General features: G+C 54.5%; 3 protein-coding genes across 3 annotated transcripts; 2 read left to right on the top strand and 1 right to left on the bottom strand.

Moving 5' to 3' along the window:
* Positions 1 to 77: 77 nt before the first annotated feature.
* CAOG_04942 (small nuclear ribonucleoprotein sm d2) lies at positions 78 to 1,270 on the bottom strand. The gene is made up of 2 exons (XM_004347643.2): positions 1,214 to 1,270; positions 78 to 695 (listed from the first exon to the last, which is right to left on the bottom strand). The coding sequence occupies exons 1-2, from the start codon at positions 1,216 to 1,218 to the stop codon at positions 347 to 349; spliced, it is 354 nt and encodes a 117-aa protein (XP_004347693.2). The 5' UTR covers positions 1,219 to 1,270; the 3' UTR covers positions 78 to 346.
* A 209-nt stretch (positions 1,271 to 1,479) lies between these two features.
* CAOG_04941 (hypothetical protein) lies at positions 1,480 to 7,510 on the top strand. The gene is made up of 4 exons (XM_004347642.2): positions 1,480 to 1,771; positions 2,113 to 2,226; positions 2,315 to 2,663; positions 2,817 to 7,510. The coding sequence occupies exons 1-4, from the start codon at positions 1,623 to 1,625 to the stop codon at positions 7,446 to 7,448; spliced, it is 5,244 nt and encodes a 1,747-aa protein (XP_004347692.1). The 5' UTR covers positions 1,480 to 1,622; the 3' UTR covers positions 7,449 to 7,510.
* Positions 7,511 to 7,766: 256 nt separating this feature from the next.
* On the top strand, positions 7,767 to 10,705 carry CAOG_04940 (hypothetical protein; the record flags this gene model as incomplete). The annotated part of the gene is made up of 7 exons (XM_004347641.1): positions 7,767 to 8,885; positions 9,081 to 9,299; positions 9,393 to 9,511; positions 9,650 to 9,722; positions 10,187 to 10,346; positions 10,426 to 10,481; positions 10,562 to 10,705. The coding sequence occupies 7 exons, from the start codon at positions 7,767 to 7,769 to the stop codon at positions 10,703 to 10,705; spliced, it is 1,890 nt and encodes a 629-aa protein (XP_004347691.1).
* Positions 10,706 to 10,771: the final 66 nt, after the last annotated feature.

Raw genomic sequence — 10,771 nt, 5'->3', positions numbered from 1 at the left:
TAAGAGATCAGTGGTATGACAATAGTAGATGTGCTAACAACGACACCACAAACACAGCAACACGGCGACAAATAATTCTCACAGAAAACAACAACAACAACAACAACAACAACAACAAGCAATAGGAAACGAGACAAGGAGGAGGAAAGAGGGAGATGGCCAACCGAATTCGCCCAAGCGCAGAGAGAAACACGACAAAGGCCCTTGAAATAGACACTCTGAGGATCTCAGCGCGCCACCAAAACGAGACGGTTTGGTCGAAAACGAACAATCCTCCGTCCTCACTTAACCAAACAAGACCGCCCAAAACAAAACTGCAAACACGAAGAGTGCTGGAGTTTGATCATCATTGAGCAGTGGCCTGGCTTGGGTTTGGCAGGATGATAATGACGCTGTCGCCGCGGAGGAAGAGCTTGCTGATAAACCGATCCTTGTTGACTGGCTTTGACTTGGTCTTGCCCTTGCCGGCGCGCGTGCCCTCGGTCCAGAACTCCCTGACGTCCTCGAGGATCATGTTAAAGTGGCGGTCGAATGCCTTGACGCGAGCAAGCAGCTTCCTGTTGTTGCGGCAGTTGATAAACACCTGCGCGTTCGATCGCACGGCCTTGGTCAGGACGCTCAATGGGCCCTTCTCAAACTCCTCCTTCTCGTGCTGGGCGAGCTCGGCCTCGCTCATCTGCGACTTGTCCACCTCGCTGCAGGTCAAGCATCGGACGAGATAGAACGTGTGTGAGTGTGCGTAAGGTCAAAAAAGTCGATCCATGAACGACGATCAACGATCAACGGGGGTTTCAGGACTCGCTCTCGTACTCTGAGCCCCCGTAGTATAGAGAGAATGGGGCTAGCATTGAATGAGGGACACCACGCAGTCACAGCGATGAGTGAGGGAGAGCGAGCGAGAAGTGAGGGATCTCGGCGTTTTGGCGCTCAATGGCGGCTTGCTCAGCACACTCACACACTCACACACTCACACACTCACACTCCCATCAATATCGTCGCAATGCCGCAATGCTACAGCGCAGTCAAAAGCACATTCGCGCGAGGAGAGTCCAGACGTCCCGTAAGGCTCTCAATGGCGAGATCTCTACCCCCCCCCCCCTGTCCCTCCCCTTTCCTCCACTGCCCTCTACCACACACACATAACTACACTCAACCACACAATCTGGAGGCGGTAGTAATGTCTGGTTGTGCAGAGCAGCAGCGGAAAACAAACCTCATCCTTGCTTTTTTTTGCTGAAAATGAAACCAACGAAGAGACTGATACCACCTCCATTCGCCCAATTCCAGAACAACTGAGATTTGACAACAAAGTTGATAGGGGGATGGGAGTAGATCATTGATCCAACTGCAAATCGCAGACAGAGCGTCCCAGTCGAGCACTCATCTACGTCGAACAACGCTGCGAGCTCTCATCGATCCTCTCTCTCTCTCTCTCTTTCTCCGTTTTCATTTTGTATCTCCAGTTCAATCCACTCTCTGTTTCTGTTCAATCACACACACACACACACCCCGCGTTCACTCCTTCCCCCTCAGAATCCAAACCCTCCTCCTTTTTCCCCTGAAATTCTCGTCGTTCGCACTCGACCACCCCCCTCCACTTCACTTCCCGCCACCCAGCACCCATGTCAGGCACGGACGCTGATCTGTCGTCTGCCTCTGCCGCTGCCGCTGCTGCGGGGTCTGGGTCTGCGCCGCTGAACGACGGCTCGCTGATGACTGGAGTCGAGCTCAAGAAGGCCGACGCGCTCGACGTTGCCTCTGCCTTGAAGCGGTCAGTCTCTCTGCCTCTCTCTCCGCTTCCAACTTCCAAAGACAGCGCTCAATCGTGTCTTCTTCCGTCACTCGTCTCGTCTCGTCTCGTTCGCTATGCTTCTCGTTCGTCCGCTCAAAAACAAGTGTTTTTTGTTTTTTGATGACAACAAAAGTTCGACTTTTTTTTTTTTTTTTTTTTTTTTTTTTTTTCTACTTGCTTTCTTATTATTTTCTTCTCTCTTTGTCTCAAATATTTCTCAATGTCGAATGCGATTTTCAAGTTGAGATGTGACACTTTGGTTTGTTGAATGCTTTTGCTTTGTTCGAGCTAATTCTGAGTTGATTTTTGGATTTTAACAGGTACATTCAGTCAGACTTCAAGCAAGACCCAGCGCCATACGCAACAGACCTTGCTCGGCTGCAGCGTATTCGAGACGACGCAGTGGTCAGCGTCGCTCGCTCTGAGAATGGCAGGTAAAAAAAAAAAACAGAAAACACAGGCAACAGCTCGATTTTTTTAGAAACGCTCAGACTAAACCTCTTTTTTTTCAACAAATCGCAGAATCGCCATCCTGAACTACTATGCTCAGCTCGAACGCCTCGAACTGAGATTCCCGTTGAACGAGCACGGCGTGCGGATGCCATTCACTTGGACAGATCTGCTCACGGGCAAGTCGGTCAAGCAGTTTAGCGTCGCCTACGAGAAGGCTTGCACCCTGTTCAACCTCGTCGCCATCTCGTCCCAAGTCGCTGTTCGCTCCGACCATACCACGTCCGAAGGCCTCAAGCACCAGGCATCCCTCTTCCAGTTTGCTGCAGGCGTTTGCAAGTACATTGGTGAAAACTTTCTTCATGCCCCCACCGTCGACATTTCGCGCGATTTCATTGGCGCCTTCCGCAACTTGATGATGGTAACGATTTGCCCCCTGCGGTTTCTCCTTGAGCTGAGGTGATTTGTTGCTCTAAGCTTCGCTTGTTGTTCATTTTTTTTTCCATGGTCGGTTTTGTTTTGTTTTTGTGATTTTCGCCTCTCGCTTGACCTCGCGCGTTCCCCCCCCCCACAGGCACAAGCCCAGGAATGCTTCCTCATGAAATCTACCATGGACCACCTCAAGCCTTCTGTCGTCTGCAAGGTGGCTGCCCAAACGGCGGCCTTTTACGATGACATTGCGACTGCGTTTGCTGCCGCGCCGCTTGTCGACGTGATTGACAAGGCCTGGGTCAAGATCATCCAGACCAAGGCACGCATGTACCGCGCTGTGACGCAGCACCAGGGCGCGATGGCGGCGGTGACCACAGCTGGCACCACTGCCGAGGAACAGTACGGGGTTGAGCTTGCGCGACTCCGTCTTGCGCACCAGTTCATCCAAGAGGCTTCGCAGATTCTCAATGCAAAGCCAGACAAGTCTGCCGACTCCAAGGCCGACAAGAAGAAGTCTGCAGCAGGTTTGAGCAGCTCCTCCTCGTCGTCGGCGGCGGCGGGTGCTATGGGTGTGGCGGGAGCAGTCACCACGAACTTGCAGCAGGTACAAAACACGCTTGCGGAAGCCGTCGCCTTGCACCTTCACTCCATCACGCGAGCGCTGCAACAAGCCCAGAAGGACAATGACAATGTCTACCACGTCACGGAAACCCCCGTGTCTGCCCTGCCCGAGATCAAGGGGTCCATTTTGGCCAACGTGACCCCGTTTGAGCCACGGGCCTTTGTCATCAAAATGCTGGAAGACCGCCAGGAGCTCTTCCCCAATCTCTTCCCGACGCACGTCGAGGAGGCCAATCTCGCCTACCGCGAGGAAGCGAACGAGATTGTGCGCAAAATGTCGTCGCAGCTGGCCGAGCGTGATGCAGCCATGACCCGCATGTTGGACGCGATGCGATTGCCGCGCGCCATTGATGAGATTGGGCAGCCGTATGCGCTTCCAGAGCTGCTCATCACAAAATCCAAGCAAGCCATCACGGCAGGCGGCCTTTCGAGCATTCAGCACGGCTTTGAGGCTCTGCAGCAGGTTGCCTCCAAGGCCACCGACTCAATCTCCAATCTCAAAGCTGCCATTCAGCGCGACGAAGACGCCGAGCAAGAAGCGCTGCGAGAGCATGGCGCTGATCGTTGGACACGCACGACCGTTGATGCAAACGCCTTGGACGCGTTGCGATCGGATGTGCGCATCTTGGAAGGCAAGCTGACCGAAGCCCAAGCGTCCGATCAGGCGCTTGTGGGCTTGCTTGACTCGACTCGCGACAGCATCCGCATGCTGTGCGCCGGCCCCGATGGGATTTTGGCAGCGCTGCCGGCGGCAAACCTGCTCGACACTGCCGCGACCGAGGACCCCTCGATCGCCAAGCTCCGTTCACTCATGTCCAGAGTGACGACGCTGCAAATGACTCGCAAAAAGCTGCTCGACGACGCCCGGCGTCTCGCGTCGACCGACAACCCGCGCTCTGCATTACTTGCCGCTGGCGTCAACACGAAAGAGCGCAAGAAGATTGTTGCGAGCCAGCTGCAAAAGTACACGACGATGGTGGACCAGCAGTTTGCTTCCAATGAGACGGAGGATGTGCTGATGCGCGAGATTACCGCGGAAAATGCCAATTTCGTCACTTCTCAGCGAGGCAACGCGGAGCAGGAGGTGCGCGCCAAGCGCGACCAGACGGTGGCTTCCATCATGACTGCGTTTGACGTTTTCATGGACATTCAGCGGAAAATTGGCCAAGGCGTGGACTTTTACTGCCAGCTTGGAGAGGCACTCGATCGGCACGCCCTGGCGGGTGCAGACATGTTTGTTCGACGCAGCAAGTCGCGAGATTTGCAGCGAGCTCGCCTCTCCTCTGCCTTGCGCGAGCAGTCCGTCCCGTCCACTCCGACCGTTCCCAGCGTCCCGACAACCCCTTCGTCTGCCCTGACGCTCAATCTGACACCCCTGCCCACCGTGCCAGCCTCTCCATCATCGCTTCACACGCCTCTGGGCAACGCTCCAAGCCTGCCGCTCAGTCCGCTCGCATCAAACAATGACGACATGTTCACTGTGCAGCAACAGCAGTCGCAACTGACCCAGCAACAGCACCTGCAGCAGCAGCAATATGCCTTTAGCCAGGCGCAAGCGTGGCGCACTCGAATGCAGCAAGAGCAAGCAGAATTGGCCGCCCAGCGCGCCATATTCGAGATGGAGCTCCAACGCCAGCAGCAGGAAAAGCAGGCACAGCTCTTGTTGCAGCAGCAAAAGCTTGAACAAGCGCAGCGCGAGGCTCAAGAGCAAGCAGCGGTTGCAGCAGCTGCCGCTGCGGCGCGCGCATTCCAGCAACGCCAGCAACAGTTGTTGCAAGAGCAGCAGCAGCAGCAGCAGCAGCAGCAGCAGCAGCAACAACAGCAGCAACAACAGCAACAGCAACAACAGCAAATGCAAATGCAAATGCAAATGCAGCAACCAACGTTCGCCCCTGGACTCGCGGAGATTCCTGCCGACTTGCCTGCAGTTTCGAGTACCATGGGTGGTGTGGGTGACGAGTTGAGCGCCTTGCGATCCCGGCTGGCTGCTATGGCGGTTCACGCCGACCCCCTTTCGAGCAACACTCTGCATCACCATCAGCCACAGCAATACCAAGCGCAGCAGCAACAGCAGCCGCAGCAACAGCAACAACAGCAGTATCAGCAACAGCAGCAGCAGTTTGGATCGCCGTTGCAGCAACCAGCAGTTGCACTGCCCGCAGGACGGTTCCGCGACAGCTCTCTGTTTGCCGAGTCGGCGTTCTCTGTGAGCTTTGCCGTCCCCCAGTCGGGATTGCAGCCTGCTCCTCACATTGTCGGGTCGTGGACTCCGCTGCCAGACTCGTCTTTGGCTCCGTTCCAGCATCTTGGGGGCGACACGTCCCTGCGTACGTTTGGTCTCAGCGGCGACGCGACAAATGGTGTGGGACTACGGCAGCAAGAACAGGCTCAGGTGCCGCACCAGCACCAGCAGCAGCCGGTTTCCGAGTACGAGTTCTCGTCATCTGCGCTGTCCAACCAACTTTCGTCAGCCAATCATCAACAGGTGCTGACATTGCCGCAGCAACATCAACCGGAACAACACTCCTTCCCCGATCGGTTCAATAGCTTGCAACAGCAACAGCCACATCAGCAGCCACATCAGCACCAACAACAGTATCAACAACAGCAGCAGCCTTCTCCTGCAGCGTACGCAGGCTCCTTCCAGTCGCAGGAACAACAGCCAGCGGGTGGACGGTTTGATCCATTCTCGGCCCCTTCGACAGAAATGATGTCTGCTCCGTCAACGTCTCTCTTCAGCCTCTCGCCGCACGATTCTCTGACGAACAGCGCCAGTAACAGCAGCTCGCATGGACGCGGGATGAGTTATGGGTATCAGGCAGCAGCGTCGCAACAACAGCCACAGCAGCAACATCATCACCAGCAACATCAGCAACAGCAACAACAGCCTCCTTCGCGAGATTTTGCCTTGTTTGCAAGTCCCGCCCTCGGAAATGGCATCAATGGAGGTCACGACTCGCTGTTGTACGGCGGCGACAAGTATCAATCGCTGGATCATCAGTACCAGCAATCATCTTTGCAACAGCTTGTTCCCAGCAATGCGAGCTCGAGTCACAATTCAAGCTCCTTGTTTGATCGTTCTCCCGTATCGCCGCCAGTGATGCAAAGTCCCAAGCAGCAGCCCCACCAAACGCAGTCGCAGCTGGTCTCCTCGCAGTACCAACAGCAACAGCAGCAGCAGCAGCACCAACTGCAGCAAGAGCATCAGCAATACCAACAGTATGTTCCGCCGGCATCGGAAGCGACGGATGGGTTTGGCTACCAAACACCCGCGTCTGCCAATCGAGCATTTGATCTCAACTCGTTCCATCCGCAGCCAGCTCAGCAGCAGCAGCAGCAGCAGCAGCAGCAGCATCAACCTCAGCAGCAATCTTACTCGCCTCAAGTTCAGCTATCGCAGCCAACGTCGTACATTTCCGAACTCTCCGCCCTGCAACAGCAACAGCCGCAACAACACCAGAGCCAATACGCGGCTTTCGGTTATCAGCCCTCCAATGCCCAGCAGGTTCCACAACAGACACAAGTGTACTCGACGTTGCAACACTCAACGCAAGGAGCGTATGTGCCGCAACAAGGTTTGCATACGCAGAGCTATTCCTCCGAACCTCAGCAGCATTCGACTCTTGCTTCTCCCCAATCCTCCTGGTCGAGTCAATCTTTGCAGATGCAACAGCCGGTCTATGTTCCGCAGCAGCAGCAGCAGCAGCAGCAAGCCTGGTCGAGTCTGCCACAGAGCCAGTATTCTGCTTCAAGTTATCAGAACTCGCACGCTGGGGTGAATGCTGAGCTGTCGTATGGTTTGCCGCAGCAACAGCAGCAACAACAACAAGAGCCTTTGCAGCAACATCAATCAAATCCTCCGCAGCAGTCGTTTGAACAGCCAATCTACTCGCAGCAGCAGACCCAGCAGCAGCAGCAGTATCAGCCCTATCAGCAACAGGTCCAATCGTCCTACCAGAGCCACGCGCCTCAAGCGAGCCAGTCGTTGTTTTCGGCACAACAGCAACCGACGTCATACGACGCCCAGCAGTCGTATGGTGGTGCGCCGCAGCAGCAGCAGTCGTACATGTCCGAGTTGCCCTACCAGCCCCAGCAGCTGCTTGTTCCACCTCAAGCGTCTCTCAGCCAAGTCGACCAACTGCTGCTGCTCTAATATCGCGCCGAGTTGTCTCAAATCCGTGTGATTGTTTCGTGTAAATCCACTGTGTTTCCGAATTTTCCAATTCTTTACTTGTATTTCTTTTTTTCGTTCTCGTTCATTCTGTTATTTTATTTTCTTCTTTTCTGAGATTCAATTTTCTTCATTACTTCATTCTTTTTTTTTTTTTTTTCTCCACTGTTTCTACACTTTTTTCTATTTCCGTGTTTTCGAGCGTGAAACTCAATTAAAAACAACAAACAAAAAACAGCAAACAATACGATAAATAAAGCAACTTTCCTCACACTTTTCACCACAAAAAACCAAACCAAAATGTCGCGTCCGCTTGTGATGAGCGGCAGCAGCAGCAGCAGCAGCGCGAATGCAACATCATCATCATCACTGTCATCATCACTGTCATCATCATCATCATCATCATCCGGTGCGAGTGGGAATGCGAGTGGCGGTGGCTCCAATCCGGCCATCTGGCGAACCCAACTCCGATCCACAACATCATCACCCCCATCAACCGCAGCGACCACCACGACCACGACCAGTGCTCAGTCGCAGCGACCAGTGCCGCCTGCTGGGAAGCCCACCTCATTGTCATCATCCCCCTCAGCAGCAGCAGCAGCTTCGTCGTCCCGTGTCAGCGCTTCGCCGTTCGCCTGGTCGGCCTCGTCTCCGTCCCTGCTTCCCTCTGCATCCTCATCCTCGTCCTCAGCTCGGCCTCAGCAGCAGCAGACCTCCTCTGTCGCCTTCTCGGCAGCGCCTGCACGACCGTCCCCTCCTCCGTCGACCGCCGCGGTGCGCCCAAAGCCGTCTCCATCCGTGCTCACCTCGTTCCCCAAGCCCTCTCCCGCTGCGTCGTCCTCCTCCTCCTCTTCGCCGGTCTCTGGCCTACCACCCACGAACTCGAGCTCAAGTTCAAACCCTAGTTCAAGCGCAACCCCAAGCGCAAACCCAAGCGCAAGACCTCCCAGACCGGCGTCGGTGGTTCGCAGCGCCTCGTCGCCAAATGCGGCTGCGCGTCCGCCTGCACGGCCAATCCCTGCGACCACTGCTGGCCAGTCGTCGTCGTCGTCGTCGTCGCCGCTGTCCTCGTCGCCTTCATCTTCATCACTAGTGCCTGATCAAGCTCCGTCTGCGCTGTCATCGGCGATATCGTCCATGGGATCGCGCATGAATGGCGGATTTACGCGCGGCGGATCGCTCAAGGTGAACGGCGAGGCCAGCACCAGACGCCCACCGCCCGCGCGCCGTGCGCCAAGCGATCTGTCATCGTCTCGCTCGAGCGATGAAGCTGCGGCAGAGCCACTCACCACCCAGACGGTCGGGACAACGACGTTTGTGTCGCGCAGGTCGCGGCAATCTGTCACCCCGTCGGGCGTTTCCGTCGCCGTCACTGGGTACGACAAGCGCAGTGACGCGTACACCAACTCCAAGTTCATTGTAAGATGCCCTTTGATGAGTCATTGCTGTGATTGTATTTGGACAAAGAGCCAAGGGGGTGTGAGAATTGAAGCTCCGCTGCTTTTCAGCCCTGGTATCTGAGTCGAACCGTCGACTCTTGCACACTGGCGCCACTCACCTCACCTCACACACATCCTTCCACTCTGTTGCCTTTTTTTCTTTTGTTGCCTTCAGGTCTTTGTCGTCGAGGTCACCGCGGTCAGCGGCATCACCGAAACCATCTACCGCCGCTTCCCTCAGTTCCGAGAGATGCACCGCAAGCTCAGCAAGCTGTTTGCCGGGCGTGACGAGCTGGATACGTCTGCCATTCCCATCCCTGCCCTCCCGAACGTCAAGGAGAACATTTTCACGGATTACAACGCCGCCTGTCAGGAGCTGGACGACATGATGCAGGTACGCACGCGTCCGTTATTCGTCATTGTAGAGGATTTTCTTGGCCTTGCGCGCGTGTTTTTCTGACTCTGTGGGGATGGTGGTGGTTTGCAGGCCATCATGGCGTTGCCCGACGTGGTCATCCAATGCGAGCTGCTTCGCACATTCTTGACGGCCACTGCCAAGGACGTGGCGGCCAAGCAAGCTGCGGATGGGTTGTCTTCCCAAGACGAGTGAGTTGGAAGGCGGAGGAGCGTAGATTGTGAAAGTTTCGCTGGAAGCAATTGTTTTTGTTTATTTTTCGCTTGAGCTTCGTTCTGACGCTCTTTCTCTCTCCCTCCCCCCGCTCTCCCCTCTTCCTGATCAAACAGAACCGACACAACCGCTGTGATCTCTGCCGAGGTCATTGATTTCAGGAAGGTCTTTGATCCGGACAAATTTTATGTGAGTGTTATGTCACGGAAAATTGCTGACTCAGCAAGTTTTTTTTCCCCTTGGCGATTGTTGTTTCGTCGCCCCCCCCCCGTCGTTCGCCATCATGATATCATGATGATCTGCCCTGCTTTCCCTTCTGCGAAAAAAACATCATCGAGTGGTGATTCGCGGAGAGGGGTGCGGTAGTTGAGCAAAACGCCCAAGAGAGGTTTTCGCAAGCGAGCCACTCGAACTGCTTCCAAGTCAATCGCAATTGAGCCTAAAGCAATTTCCTCATTCGGATGGATTGGTGGGATCACAACATGAACCCCTGACGCCACTGAAATGGCAGTTCGAAATACGACACTCGCTTGCTCTCCTTTTTTTTTTTTTTTTTTCGTTTTTTTTTTCTTTTTTTTTTCTTCTCAACCTTGTTTCTTCCTAGTGAATTTACTCTCACCTTGCGTTTTACTGACCTTAATTGTCATTGTCAGGTGTACTTGATCGAGGCGAAGCGCAGGGACGGCACGTTGGTTTACGTGCTGCGACGCTACAGCGAATTTTTCGATCTCAACGAGCGGATTTGCGAGGCATTCCCGGGCGATAAAACCACCTTGACCAATGCGTTGCCGGAGAAGATTCTACTTGGGCGAAGTAAGTGGTTGAAGCGAGTGTTTGACAAGCTTGTCATTTTGAAGCGCGCCTGGTTCTGATCGCTCTGTCCGGACTTTAGGCCAAAAGAACGACGTCGCTGCGAAGCGTGTCAAGAAACTCGACAAGTACATCCAGGTAGGCGATTTTTTTGCACTGTTTGTTGAAAACGATTTGCCAAAGCTGACTTTTTTGTTTTGTGGCTGGCGTTTTCATAGGCTGTCATGAGCATCCCGCAGGTCCGGGACTCGGCCGTTGTTCGAACATTCCTCACTCCGTCCTACAAGGACGCCCTGTACATTCAGCAAATCGAAAAATTGATGGCCACCGGCGGTACCGTGCCGAACGGATTTAGTCTTTGAGTTCAACATTGAGCGTTTTTTTTTTTTTGTTTCTATCATGGAAATCCACCATGACAGTGCTTGTAG

This window comes from Capsaspora owczarzaki, assembly GCF_000151315.2.
Source record: "Capsaspora owczarzaki ATCC 30864 unplaced genomic scaffold supercont2.7, whole genome shotgun sequence".
Lineage (NCBI taxonomy): Eukaryota > Filasterea > Ministeriida > Capsasporidae > Capsaspora > Capsaspora owczarzaki.
This window is presented reverse-complemented; position numbering and strand designations above follow the sequence as displayed.